The 15,109-nt window shown below is 40.8% G+C and overlaps 2 protein-coding genes across 3 annotated transcripts in view; both read left to right on the top strand.

Annotated features, from left to right (window-relative positions):
* Positions 1 to 15,109, top strand: part of RABGAP1 (RAB GTPase activating protein 1) — a 68,749-nt gene that overhangs the window by 32,101 nt on the left and 21,539 nt on the right. The window contains exon 1 of one of the 2 annotated variants that reach the window (XM_009331603.1): positions 7,781 to 7,859. The exons of the other annotated variant lie outside the window; for it this stretch is intronic. The gene's annotated coding sequence lies outside the window, so the exon portion shown is untranslated. Of the gene's footprint in view, positions 1 to 7,780; positions 7,860 to 15,109 lie in introns of those variants that run through there. 2 annotated transcript variants of the gene reach the window in all.
* Positions 593 to 1,663, top strand: GPR21 (G protein-coupled receptor 21). Its single transcript, XM_009331599.1, has one exon. The coding sequence runs from the start codon at positions 617 to 619 to the stop codon at positions 1,661 to 1,663; it is 1,047 nt and encodes a 348-aa protein (XP_009329874.1). The 5' UTR covers positions 593 to 616.

Genomic DNA, 15,109 nt, shown 5'->3' with positions numbered 1-15,109 from the left:
TGGGGGAGGCTGCTTCGCACGGAGAGCCTCCCCGCGCTGCCCTCCGGCCGGAGCCCGGAGCCCCGGGCCGAGGGCGTGGGGAAGGGACGGGGGGAAGGAGGCGCAGCGGGAGCCTGGCAGGGAGCGGGGGCAGACGGCGGCAGGGAAGCGCCGTAGCAGGGCGTGGGGAAAGAGGGGTGGCGATGGAGGTGGTAGCGCGGGGGGAGAGGCGGTTCTGTAAAACACTTTCCCTTCTCTTCTGTCAGCCTTTGGGAGGACTCTCGTCCTGACTCGGTGAAGGTTCCATCTCCCTTTTCCCCCAACCCCTCATCCCTCCTCGGCGAGGCAGCCCACCCGGGAGGGCTTTAAAATCAGCCCTCTCCCGTGTGTGTGTGTGAAGTTGCTGACATGACTGCTGTTGGGTCCCGGTGCACCAGTAGCGGCGGGGAGCCGGATTTAAAGGGGAATTGTGCTGCAGACAATGCACAGCAGCAGCATCTGGAGCAGCCCTGGGGACTGGAGCTCCGGTTTTGACATTGCTACACACACAGCACCAGCCGCAATGACAGCAGCTGCTTGGAGTGGCTGCAGGCAGCAGGCAGGAGCATGAAGTAAAGAGATCACTGCAGTGCTCAAGATGAACTCCTCTTTGGTTGGCAACCAGAGTGGCCGGCCGTTCTGTCTCCTGGCCATTAGCTATTTGGAGACCATCAATTTTTGCCTCCTGGAAGTGGTTATTATTGTGTTCCTCATGGTGCTGATTATTTCAGGCAACATTATTGTGATATTTGTCTTTCACTGTGCACCTCTGCTCAACCACCACACCACCAGCTACTTCATCCAGACTAGGCGTATGCTTGACCTCCTGGTGGGCGTGAGCTGTCTGGTGCCTTCTTTGTCTCTGCTGCACTATCCTATTGTTTTAAGTGAGTCCTTGGTTTGCCAAATCTTTGGTTATGTGGTATCAGTGCTGAAGGGCGTCTCCATGGCCTCTTTGGCGTGCATTAGTATTGACAGATACATTGCCATCACAAAGCCGCTGACCTACAACACGCTGGTTACCCCATGGAGACTTCGAATCTGCATACTGATTATTTGGCTGTACTCCTGCCTCGTCTTCTTGCCGTCCTTTCGCTGGGGAAAGCCTGGATATCACGGGGATGTGTTTCAGTGGTGTGCCAATTCCTGGAACACCGATCCCTATTTTACCCTCTTCATTGTGGTGATGCTCTATGCCCCGGCTGCTTTCATCGTCTGCTTCACTTACTTCAACATCTTCCGCATCTGCCAGCAGCACACCAAGGAGATCAACGAGAGGCGAGTGCGCTTCAGCTCTCAGGACGGGGAGGCTGGGGAGGCACAGCCCTGCCCGGACAAGCGCTATGCCATGGTTCTTTTCCGCATCACCAGTGTCTTCTACATCCTCTGGTTGCCCTACATAATCTATTTTCTGCTGGAGAGCTCCAATGTCTATAGTAACCGCATTGCATCCTTCTTGACCACTTGGCTTGCAATTAGCAACAGTTTCTGCAACTGTGTCATTTACAGTCTCTCCAACAGTGTCTTTCAGAAGGGGCTTAAGCGTCTCTCGGGGGCTATTTGTGCCTCTTGTGCTAGACAGAGGGTAGCTAAGGACTCCTCTACCTCTAGGAGCAAAAGATCTTCCAATGGATGTCATGTCTAAGACGCCTATCAGCTGGACTGGGAAGTGCAGGGACGATTCCGTAAATTGCAAAATAAGTTAAATAGGATTTTAAGATGTCCAGATTTGCAAAAAGGTTTCTGAGAAATGCTGCTGACATAGAAGAATCAGGAGCACATATCATTGTGATTTCACTTTAAAAAATTATTGCTGTGGAGGAGGCTGTGGAGTTTCACCTCCATATTAATTTTTAAGAATAAAGCTGTATCTTGACACTTACCTCTCCAGCTGGTGTGACTGAATGGAGTGGGTGTCTGAGAGCTTCGGCAAAATGTAGTCTTTCTTACAGCTTTACTAGGTTCTTTCGAGATTCGTGCTTCACATGTAAATGATAGATCTGAAGTGGAAATGTCACAGTATATGGTATATTACAGGGATTTTTTTAATATATGCCAAAGTATATTGACACAGTGTTCCAGCATCATAACGGAAGGGGCCAAACAATTTGTTTTTCAGTGCTACCTAGACAGGACTTCTAGAACAGTAGTGAACAATGTGAACATTTTAGTGTGAACTTAAAGTCTTATTGAGCCATGAGTGCAGCGATGTGATCTGAACAGTCGTACGCTTAGGAGGACTGATCTGGCTTCCGTGCCCCGTTTTTCTGGTAGGATGCGTGTATGCGATCAGAGTACGGCATCTGCCTTTTCCTGTTTGTTGTGAAGGAAGAAGAAAAACTTGGATCAGACCAAATTTAGCAGTTAAATAAAATGTGTTTGGATAAGCTAAGAGAAAATACATGTCGCTTTATGATACCAGAGTTGTGGCAGCCACTCAAGGATGATGCCAACGTGTGAAAATTATTCTCAAACCAGTGGAGAAATGCCACGGTTTTGTATGTGGAAATTTTCTCAAGAACAACTTTAAAAATAACATGTCCTCTTTTTTTTTTTTTTTTTAATCTAAATTCTTCTGATATTTTACATACTAGAACTTAAGGGGAAAGGAAAGAAAACAATTGTCTTCTAAACAGCTAAGGGAACTATGTTGTAAATTTAACTGTAGTATTTGAGTTATTCATAAGTGCACAGAGCTAAATCAGAGACATTTTTCTTTAGCCTTCATGGGATTAAAGACGGTTCGAATATAGCAGGAGCTAAATCCTGTTGGCAAACGCGTATCTAACTGGTCAAAAAAAGTCAGTATCTGAGAAACAAAATCTCATTGACCACAGCTTTTTCAAGCTAGCTTAGATTAAATATTTTTGAGTACTGTAATGCTGTTAAGAAGGCAGGATGGCCCTCAAATGGATTAGTTTTCCTAACGAATATCCTTGTCTTTTTACTGATGCCATATTGGAAAATGAAATTGAACCGTGTATTCCTGTAATAATGGATTACGGTCTGCATCGTCTTATCTCACCCTACCCCTGGTACAGGGATATCCCCCTGCCACACCTCTGGTCTGAGAGCAGGTTATGACTGTCCGCAGTTCGCTTCCTTCGTTGTGCTTCCAGTCGGTGCATTGGACTGCTGTGAGCCTGGGGAATTCTGTGAGCTCGTGTGTTACAGTTGCTGTGCACTCTTTGTTAGTCATAGTGGGAAGGAAAAAATATTAGGGAAAAGTAATTTGATTTTTTTAGAGTTGGGGTAATTCTCTTGGCCAAAGGGAAGACTCCGTATTTTTGATAAATGGTTTCAGGTCTACTGTTGTTATATATCAAGATCATCCTCTTTTTAGTACTCTACCCTGTCCCTCCCACACGCATACACATGCCCTCCTCTCCGGTCTGCTGTGAGCCCTGGCCTCTCGTCTTCTGTGCTTTGCCCTGGAGGATAATGCTTTGTGTCTCTGTCCTGTGTTTGCACATGCAGCACTTGCTACAGACCGTCCTGCTTGCTGCCCATCCACATTTACTCCAGTGCAGTCTTGTGAGGCTGCCAGTGAGGAAACAGTGAAGAAAAGAGGGATCAGTGGGGTGAAGCACTCCTGGCATGGCTCGTGCTTGTCAGCACTCATTGCTGATAGGCTTGAGTTCCTCTTATGGATATGTGTGTGTACCTGTTCCTGGGGAGGATGGGGCAGAACCCTCTACTATTGCTGCCTAGTTTTGGTTTGAGAGCCCTGTTACAAAGCACGTTTAAGTCATATCTTGGTCTGCTTTCAACGTATTTCGTCAATAGTCCAAACCTCTCAAGATAAACTTCCTCCTTAGTTCATCTGAAATTTTAAGAACAAAGGTTGTTTAAACCCTGATGCCTTCACGACGACACTTCTTGTTATCTTTTGTAATAAGGCAGTGTCTAGAGCCAGGGCTTACGCTGTGATCCTTGCACAGACACGATAGAGGTGATGTGTTCTGCAGAGCTCTTGCAGTCTGAATTTTGGTTAGAGACACAGACAGCCGTGGGGGGAGCCGAAGCGTAAGGGTGTGAGTCATTTATAAATGGTATAATAAGCTCACAGCACATCAGCTGGCTAATTGTTCTCCAGTGTTTTGTAGGTATTATGGCAAAGGTGGGCTTTGGGGAACAATTTAAGGGCTTTAGTCACTAATATCAAAGCATGTGGGGGGGGTATTTTGGAACAGCCTCTCAGGTAAACTCCCAGTAGCTTTTCTCTGACTCTTCACCTTACCAAGTCTTTGAATTGATGCAATCTATCACTAAAATAGCATTTGATTAAATTTAATAGAAAAGAATCTGCTAGGGCCTAAAACCCTAAAAATGGTAGTTTCAGGTTTAAGTGGAAGCTGGAGAGCAAAGATTGTTGCTTTTTTTTCATGGCATGAATAGAGGGTTTAAATAGGAGCATTGTATGCTAGTTTTTGAGAATATGGAAAATTTTAAAAAGTGGTAAGGGATCTAAATCATGGCATAAAGATTTAACTCGAGGTGAAGCAGTTGCTACTTCAGCTATAAGCCTAGAATTGTACTTAAAGTGTAGTGGTTGTTGCGGATGCAGATGCATGCTTGCAGCTGTTGCTTTGCAGCTAAGGTTCAGCTATAACATTCCTAACAGCCAGGCTTGTGTTCAGTTGCCTTACTCATCTGAAAGTCCTCATCAGCTCAGATGACTTCCGTGAGAGGTGAAAATCAGAATCTGGAAGACTCCAGGAGATGAGGATGGAGAGGAGTTGCAGCCAATCAATGCGTTCAAGTTTCATCCAGTGTTTTTACAGACACTTTTAAATGTTGCCTCAGTAGCTTAGTTTTAGTGTCAAATATTTCTATTTTTGTCTGTGTTAATTTATTGATTTTTTTTTTAATTTAAATTACTTTTTTTTTTCTAACTTAATTTAATGTTGATCTAGGTTTGTATGTGATTAGATGTTTTAAATATTCATAACATTTGAGTCTGTTGTCTTCAGTGAGATTGCATGGGCGTGAATCTTGTTCACTGTGCCAACTGTGGAAGAAATAATTTTGAAATGCACTACCTTGTTTGCTCAGCAGTCCATCTAACATCCTTTGTCATACAGTTAACGTGAGGCACAGTAGTCCTTTTCATCACAATCTGTGCTATGAGTTGTTAGGCAGCAAACTTTCCAGTTGGATCACTTTCATCACTGTACGTATGAAACTAATCCTTTCCTGGCTATATTTGTATCCGAGTGTGCCTGGTGCTTTAGAAATTGGTATCAAGACCGTAACACAGATGAATGCCACACCAAGGAGAATACAGAAATCATATTACATCTTCATAAAAATTGCATGTTGTGATATGATTAAATGAACTAAATTTGAAGTTCCATCTCAGACTATAAATTCTTTTTTTTTTTTAATTAGGGTTATCTGTCTCACTTTCAAATTAAGCTGCTAGAAGGTTGAATTTGCAGGATGCAATTCAGTGGCATTTTTTTTAATACCGTGGAAAGGATTTCTATATGCACAACTTCATCTATAACTCTTGGTTTTGTGTTTTTGTTTTGTTTTGTTTTTTTTAAGTTTACTGGAAGTTTAGGTTGTGATTATATTGTCATTTTCCAAATCGGTTGGCAGAAAATCTGTGAAATACTATTTTTTTTATAATCTCCAATCAAGTGACAGTATTTTTTAACTCAACAGATATCTTTTGTGTGAAACACAAGTTTTGCTGTTATGTACTGTTAGGTTTTTTTAATTAAATGTTACTAGTTTCTACAGTCTTTATTTGCTATTAGGGGTTTTGTACTTGTTTTTAAGCTTCTTATCACTCAGAAATTTGTTTCTACTAGTTGGAATTCTGACACGGCTCAGTGTCAGAGTGCCAAGGGGCAATCCTGAATATTTGTCACAAATCTTTGAGAAGAATGTGGTGCAAAGTACCGAGGCACAGAGAATCTCAAGAGTAGCATGAGGTTGCGTGAAGAATCTTTCTTACAGCAGAGACTTGAATGAGAATTTTCAAATTTCCGTCTCGCGCTGCATCTCTATGGCATTGTTCCTTTCCTGCTCATATAAAGGTTTTACCTGTAAGAACTCCTAAATTTCAGCAGTTCGTCTGTTCTGAAAAAGACACTTCCAAGGCATATATGCGATGTGAGATGGAAACATTCAGTATGCAAATTTAATAAGCAGATTTTTCTATATTTATTGTGGTATTACCAAGTGCTGTGATGATAACAGACGTACCGAACCTTCATGAGTCAGGAAGTCTGAAACATTTCAGTCTGGTCTTAGTCCGCATAAGGGTTTGAAGTTGACAGAACTTCTACTCCTAATTCAGGTCGATGCTTTAAAAAACATATTTCTATAGGAACTAATATCTGAGCATAGGAGCCTACCTTTAGACATTACAAACAAAAGGCCCATTTAAAATTTTTCCAATTACTTGATTCATCTATTGTAGGTAATTTTAATAAGAGGAGGTGGAGGTTTTGGAGGGTTTTGTTGTTTTAACACATTTTTGGTTCTGGGTACTTGAAGCACCTGCTAAAACATTTGCCTGACCTGATCCTTATTTTGTTGTTTAGTTTAGAAACCTTTTTCTTCCTTCTATGACTTTGCAGAATACAACGGCACATCCTTTCTGTGGTGTCATTCAAGATAAACTTGCATTTATACCTCACTACAAACACTATCTGAAGTTGGCAAAGCACATGTTTGTAGCTGATGTTCTGCTGAGATCCAAGAGGTGTAAAGCCCTCCGTGGTTTTTAAACTTAAATGGGGGAAGAATAGCTGTCTTCCCTTGCGCAACTTAAAGGAATGGACACTTTGCAAACCCCGGGGTTGTTCTGTTGAGGCTTCCAGGAGGGGAGAGGCTGGGGCATAACGGCGGTGGGGAAATGCCCAAGCCGAGTCCATTTGTTCTCCCGGTTGAATGCAGTACTTCCTCCCTCCTGTCTCAGCCTGCTTGTGTCTTTCAATCCATTTTCTGCTCTGCTCTTTCCATTCCTATTGTTGAAATTCAGAGCTCTAGAGAGTGTGGTTGACACAGGCATTTTCTTACATTTCATAGTCTTTATACGATGAATACTGTTGTTTGTATGTGGCTGTGGTCTCAGGTCGTTCAGGTATATTAAATCTGTTACTCGCTTCAGGGTCCCTGAGACTTTGTAATAGTGTGGGCTTGGAATACATTTGGCTGAGGTCAGGTCAGACCTTGGGGTAAGTCGTAGCTGCTGGGACTGCTGGGCCATCAGGTTTTACAGACTGTCTCCAGCAAAGTAAACAGCCCCTTCTTTAGGATGATGGGAGAATCCCCCATCCCGAAAACAACCCATTTTGCACAAGAAAAGACGTCTTCTCCTGACTTCAGGACACCGCCGAGGTCTTAAAGCGTCTCAGTTATTACTTCCCTTATTGCCTGTGCATTGCAGAGGTACCACTTTGAAAGACATTTTCTGCAGATAGGCAAAGGCAGACAATTTAATACTAAAATTTTATATGTAAAATGTTTCTGGAAGAAGAGAGCTCTTCAAAATTAAAATTTAGTATGTGTAAAACCAGATGCAGTTGTACTTGGAGAAAGAAACTGAAAGTTGTGGCCAGTGGAAACAAACAAAGGAAACCCGCTGGACGGCTGTGCCTGTGCTGACGGTAGGATGTAAATTGCAGTTCTGTCAGAACAATGGAGTATTTAATTTGGGTCATATCCTTTACAATACATTTTTTAAAAGATGGAGTTTAACCTTCTTGCTTTTGCTTTGCTGCACTCCAAAGGCAGCTCATCTGAGCCTCGGAGCTCCCACACCCGCAGCAAACGGATTCCCTTCAGACCTGGAGTGGCGATCCAGCCCCTCCATTTCAGTTCAGGTAAAATGGGATAATACCAGTCGGTGTCATGGTTGACCATCTGAGGTGTTCTAGCAATAGGGAGATAACCTGATGTGATAGTTTGTTTAGTCAGCTTTTCAGTTGTTTGTTTTTTTTTTTTTTTTTTCCTGTGACACAAGGTTTTCTAGACAGGTGAAATGTTTTGCTTATGCAGGCAGCTTTGCTGATGGTTCTCCACTCAATATTGACTTCTGTCACATTTCAGTTTTTATTCCCATTGCAGAGTTTAAAACAAACCACAGTCTGTGTCTGCTCTACATGCATTTAGTGGTGGTTGCAAATGAAAGTGTTTGCGGATTTCACCCATATCATATTTGGATCTCTTGAGCTTTAGCACTTAATAAAAATGTTAACATAAGTTATGTTCCCATATCCTGATCCAGGTTGTTTATTTACAGCCTCTGGTGTACTTTAGCAATCTGTCCAGTCAAAACTGACTCTCTAGCTAGTGAATTTGTGGTTACTTAAATTGAGAAACAGAAGTTGTTAAAGTCATCTTTGTTTTGGCCTGAAGACGTTGGGGGGAGTGTCGCGATCACTGAGCTGATCCAAGGAGGTGCAGGCTCTGCTCCGGGGAGAGACCAGGAGGCCAAGTCACTGTGGGACTGTTACCTGTACGCAGGTTGATAACCAGTAGCTTTATTTGCTGAGAAGTTTTTAGAAATGCTGAGCAGATGCACACTGCACTGGGTTATGTTTAGATAGACAAACACATTTTGAAGTTAGCAATTGCTGCTTGTGCGGAGGAGTGCTACACCTGGGCAGTTCCTTTGCATGAGGCAGTGCCTGAGATACAGCATGTACCCTTGGGTGGTTAGGGAGAGGGAAGGGAGTCTGAACTTTTTGTTCTGACTTCTTTCTTTTTATGAATTTGTAAGACAAGGATAGCAATTTTGTAATTCAAAGCTTTGGCTTCTCTCTGATGGTCGTTACTGGAGATCCTTTAATTAAAAAGTGAAATAAATTCAAGTAACTCCTTGTAAAGATGAACTCAAATCTTGCTGTGCGTATGCGAGTCATTCTTAAATGTTACAAAGATGACGTGATAGAAGCAATCAAATGCTTAATGACATTGAAAATTTCTTCTGGGATTCCAACTGTAAATGAATCCTTGAAAATCAATAATTAGATTAGTAAAGGATGACGTTTTAATATGCTGGCAGGAACATAGAGGGATTTGTCAGGGGAAGCAAAAACAGACTTTGCACTAAAGTGGCTTAGGTATATTTATAGTGCTAGTGATTTTGTGTGTGTGTGTGAAATCTTTGGACTATTTTAATATAATGTAAGGCTTTGAGCTTTAGCTAACTCAAGTTGCTCGTTTTATGAAGTTACATTAGTACCACACTGTGAAGTATTTTTAAATATTAGCATTACTGAGTATTAAAAGTATTTCATAAAAACATTTTTTTAAAACATTTTCTGTAGATGCTGTCAAAGGAATTGATGTTTAGTGTACAAAGAAATAAAACCCCGAGGGCTGTAAGGTACCTGTATGTTTCTGATCACCTCGGTTTTTGAGGGGTTAGCTATTTCTTGAGGATAAATTGTTGTCATTAAAACCTACTAAAAATAATGGTGCAGTTAATCCTTTCAGGTAACAGAAGCAGCATTACCTCCAGCCACGCTTTTGAACTGTCTGAAAGGATTTGCAATTGCATATGTTGTCTTCACGGACTTATGTCTTTAGAAATGCTGTACAGCACAGTGTTTTGCAAGTTCCTATGCTGATAAATTTCTCTCCATATGTAACCTTTGAAATCTAGTTTCTATTGTAATTCTAGCATGTAAACACTAGACTCAATTTTGTATTCCTCTAATGAATGCAACAGGATGGAAATGAGTTTGCAATTGCTAATGATGAGCTTTTTTACTGTTCTTAATACTCGTGGGTATGTCTTTTCTTCAGGGATTTCAAAATTGTATTAGTACCTTTTTTAATTGTTTTTTTTCCACATGCTGTTTACAATTGAACTGCAAGCATGGGAGGCTATGCGTGCATGTGCTTTTAGGTTGCTTTGCTGAACGAAATACAGTGGAGCGATCTTACTTTAAAGGATGCTCGCTTTTCCTTGTGTCCCACCTGTCTCCTTGCGCCTTCACAGTAACTGGGACAGCAGAAGCCACTGGTGAGATTATTTCAGTATGTCCTGAGGAGATTTGACATTTGTCAGAGGGTCGTTATGAGGAGTTTTGTTTGGGAGGCAGTCCAGCTCCTTACACGAGTAGTGTTAAAACTGGTAGTTTCTTCCTGTGTCAGTGAAAAGGCCAAGGATAGACAAAATCACAGGTAAGGATGTGTATGTGTGTTTGTAAGAACTTTGTGCACCTTTTAATGCTGGAAATTGTTTTGTATTAAACGATGAGAAAGAGGAGTGAGTGTGAAACCTCTGCTATAAATAACCTACGGAAAACAATCCACCAAAGCAGATTAGAAAAGCAAACAGGTGAATTAGACCCAGTCCGACCCTTAAGGCTCTGTAATGCTGTGTTTAATTCTGACACAGTGGGGAGTATCAGGGTGTCAGTCTGGGCTCCTCGAACGTCCCCATCTCTGCCTGGGTTTGCTCTGTTTTGTACTCTGCAAGGGAAGGGGGAGATGGTGGAGATGGGTGTTTTGATATGCAAGGCAGCTGAGGAAGAGTTATCGTGGCTCCAGAATTACATATTTTGTGCCAACTCAGAGTTGTTGTTAAAATACAGGGGAGAGGGGTGCTTCTACCCCATTGTTTTAATAGACATTTCTGTAGCTGATTTTTCAACTAAGACTAATAATAAGAAAAACTACGGTTGAGCCAAAAATGACAAATGTTACTGATAGAAAATAATACTTGCATATTTTTAAATATTAAATGGAACTAGATAAATCAGAAGCATGTAAATATCTGATTCTAAATCTTTGCATAATTATTTCCAAGAGGTAATTTTGCTATGAGCTATTAAAACTCAAATAAATTTATTACTCCCTTTGAGATGATCTGTACCCCAGCTGTGTCATACATCTCTTGGCTTGTTTCCTTTTTGCTGTAGATGTACATACTTATATATAATGTGTACTGTGTGGCTGTACAATTACTGCCGTGTCAAATTGATTGTTTTAAAATATGTTTATATGTATATATGTATTTTAAAACAATCAATTTGACACGGCAGTAATTGTACAGCCACACAGTTTAGGGCTTTGTTCAATATGTAATTTTAAGAATGTCAATGTGGTTCTTAGGGAATTTTATAAACACTTTTCTGAATCTGTTAACAGCACTTCCCATCCTAAGAGAAACTGCACATTTTTCAGTGATTGTTCCACTGGTTACATTTTTGTCTGTCATTTGTTCTGGATTGATGTAATCTTGATACTACTAAAATTTCAAGGGCTGTTGACGCATTTCACGTAGCCTAGGATTGCCTGTTCTCCAAATATATGGATCATGCATCAACAGTACTAAGTAGCCTTACTGTTTTGCCTAAAAGCCTAGCTAATTTATTTAATATTCTCTCTTTAAAGAGAGGTCTCTGGAAGGGGTAGCATATTTTATGATGCTCCTTCTCTTTAAAGGGAAACTCAGAATTGAATAGCAGTACTTGTTGATCAGTGATATTATTGTAGCCAAAGGATGCATGGGTGGTTTAATAGGAAGTTTTTGCTTCAAGTTTCTTGATGAAATGTAGTGTTCTACAGAGCTGTGTGAAGAGTGTAGTTTTTTATTCTGAAATGCACTTGTACACTTTATTTGAAAGGTCTGAATGGATCATAAATACATTTAAGAAATAAATGATACGTCACATGTTTTCACGTCTTGTCTTGGATGACTTTTATGTAACTGTGTTGATAAAGGTGTGTTCGTCTGGGAGTGGATGGGGTTTTTTCCTCTTATCTTGATTGCTCTAAATAGTCTGGCTTGTACGTAATTGCCAAGAGCAGGAAAACCTTCCAGCATGCGTTTTGTGTTTATGCTTTATCCATACATGATGTAGGGCACTGTAGGCAAACTCCTCTCTATAATTTTCCTGTGGGAAACTTGAGCCCTAAAAGGAAACGAACACAGCGAAAGGGCTGGATATCACAAGGGATTCACTTTTATTTTTAGAATTGAACTATATTGCCATATTTGGACTGAAAGTATGCTGTATCAATGCACTATTGTATCAAATTGCAGCTGTTTAACCATTCCAAATTTGTCTAAATTATTCAGGTTTTTTCCACAAACACTATTTATTTATTAATGTTCTTGGTAAGTGCTAACTCCAGGTAACGCTTACATTCTGCGAGCAGCATTTCTTGTGAGAAGTTAACAAGTACATTGCTTTGAAAGTGGATTTTGTGATACTTCCTTAAGGTCGTAGTAGCAGGTGTAATTCTTCTTACCAAAACCGTCTCACAGTGGTTTGGACGAAGACAAATGCAGGAAATGCACTGTATAAAAGTCAGTGTAAATATTGCCTATTAAAAGTAAACTTGGGAATGCCATCAACCTGCAAAATAGACCTGGTGACATGGTACCCTATTGACATTCAAAGTAGCTATCGAAAGACCTTTTAATATTTTCAGATGTACTTAGAATGTATGGATCTGCTCAAAATAACTTATCCCCCTCGGTTAATATTACCCTTGTTGCTGCCCATGAAAGTTTCGGAGAGTTTTGGCTTTTTCTGCTCGCTGCAACTGCTGAAAGCTGTCAGCTGGCTTGTTGCTCCCTTGAATGGCTTGTCGATGCCTTGCAACAAGATGCCGCGTGCTGATCTGACCCTTGGCAAAGCAGGTAAAATTCCACTCATCGATTGAGTCTGTAGACCCTTCTCACAGTAATCTCTGTGTGACAAAATCCTTGCAAAGTCAGTGGGACCTTCCTAAGCAATAATTGTAATGTGACAATCGATCCCATTGTGGCAAGAGTGAGAATCAAGCATAGTTTGGTTTTTGTGGCGGATGTGTCGGATAACTCACTCCAGTGAGCAAAATTCCATATTTTGAATCATTCTGGGGGTGGGGGCAGGAGGGAATCTAAAGTTTGGACCTCACCATTTTTCCATTTTTATGTTGTTTTTGAAGTCAACCTGTGTCTAGGTAAAGGCTTTATGTTTTATGCCCCCATCGGATTTCTCCAGTAGCCTGGTGAGACAGGAGTTGATCTTTGGGTGGCGAGCCATTTCCAGCAGGCAACTTCCTCTGCTTCTCTGGAGATTTCTTATTTCAGCTTTTTTTCATCACAGGTCTTGTCCCTTCAGCAATTCTTTGCTGCTGCTTCTTCATCCTCTTGGGTTTATGTAGGGGATTAGGAGGAATAAACCTGAGCTGCTGAAAACTGCAAGTAGATCAGCCCCATGAAGAGGTACTAGGAACTCCAGCTATTCCATGTCTTTTAATTGTGGCTTAAGCTACAGAAAAAGCTTCTAAAGTAACACAGTCTCAGTCTGAAGACATTGATCGAGGTTGTAGCTGCATGATATGGTTTGCAGATCCCGGGATGGTCCCCGGAAGATCACAAAAACGCAAGGAAAACGTCTTTTAAGTGTGTCCAGTTTAGGAGGTGGGAACCAATATGCTTTTACATACAGGCTGATACAATAGATGAGCTTTTATCTGCTGGACTGCGTCCAGGTTTCCATAATTACTCGCATAGTTTCTTTTTAAATCAACTGGAGAGGAAGGTTTCAGTATAACTCCCCTAATATTTTAAAGTGCATAAAAGAGGGGGAGGAAGGGTATGTTCTTAGTCTGAGCATCTACATTTTCCTGCTTTCCTTCAGAGTGGTGAACTGTTGGGAGAATTTCAGTCTTCACTACACTTGCTTCAGTTCTCATGGCTGTTTTCCATTCTGTTTTCTTTATTACTTTCTTTTTCTTCCTGTCATTCTTAGCTTTCTATTTTTCAATCCCAGTTTGTGAAGGGTGTGGGTTCAGAAGGGTTTCCTTCAGTTCCCAGTCCCCTGAAAGCATGAGAAATTGCCCATTGAGCCAATTCTCACAGCAAGGTATAAAAATAGGAGTAAAGAAAAGGTTACACAATGCTTGGATTGCAGCAGTTTGTACTAATGGGGAGATTTCAAAGCCGTGGTTTGAAAAACATTTTTTAAACCTTATCATTTCCGTTAATTTTTCTCTCCCCAAGCTATGTTTCAGCTGCAGGAACTAGCGTTACAGATTACTTGAAGAATTGTACTGAAACATAGGAGTCAAGTGCTGAACAAGTCACGCAAAGCCAGAGAGAGACCACTAATTAGTTCTCTTTAGCCATAATGAGTGATTTGTTTGAGAAGCCTATCCTAAGCATTTCCAACCAGGTGCTTTGGTCTCTGCTATTAAATAAGTGGATTAAAAGGCATGGGGATTTAAGATTATTTTGCCATTGCAGCAGAACACAGGTAACACGCAGTAAACCCACTTGTTTGGTACCACAAATGGCTATTAGCAGTGAACAGTACCTGTGCTCTTGCAAAGCAGAGTACTTTACTGTAATTCAGTCTAGCAAACTTTTAAGAAACTGAAAGTTATCACTAAGACTGCATTTACATGCTTTAAAGTTTTCAGAATTGTTTCTGAGCATTGTCTTTCTCTACTTGCAAAACTAGCTGAAGCTAACAGCCAGCCATTATCTTACTTGTCTTTGTTGACTTAAAAGGCTTATATTTGTATGAAATTTATTTAGCATTGGATTTTGTTTGTTTCTGGCTTCCTTATAATGAGACAGACCTCTTTGGCGTGTTAATTATTATCAAATTGAAATGCTGAACAGTGCTTTTGATATAATTTCCAAAACAATCCAATAACTTGATTCTAATAGCAGTGTAATGCTTTCCTAATGAAATGTCTGTGTTAAGCCACAGAGAGGAGCATTAACCTTGGATTAAAATCAGAAGAGAAAATCAAGCACACCATGGTAGTTTTGTTCTTGTTTGCAAAATTGTTTTTTGAGGAAAAAGATCAACTAAAAGCTGTATTTTATGATCTTCACACTGATTACATCATGTACTTTTTTACTAACTGTTTTACTTCTAAACTTTTTCCGTTTGTCTAACAGAAATATGGGTTATTTGGATATAGTAAAACTTTTTGAAAATTAAAACATCTCTTCTGTTTTGCTTCCACAGAGCATCTTGTATGTTTGCAGTGTTAACCTGGGCACTGTTACGTGGTAATCTCACATGTGAAGAAGACTGGCTTTTTTATTTGTGTTCAGTCATTGCCAGGGAAGCCACCTAACAAGGGAACCTTTGACCCTTTCATTAGC

The sequence above is a fragment of the Pygoscelis adeliae genome, unplaced genomic scaffold (assembly GCF_000699105.1).
Source record: "Pygoscelis adeliae isolate BGI_AS28 unplaced genomic scaffold, ASM69910v1 Scaffold619, whole genome shotgun sequence".
Taxonomy (NCBI): Eukaryota; Metazoa; Chordata; class Aves; order Sphenisciformes; family Spheniscidae; genus Pygoscelis; species Pygoscelis adeliae.
Note: the sequence above shows the minus strand (reverse complement) of the source record. Positions and strands in the feature narration are given on the sequence as shown.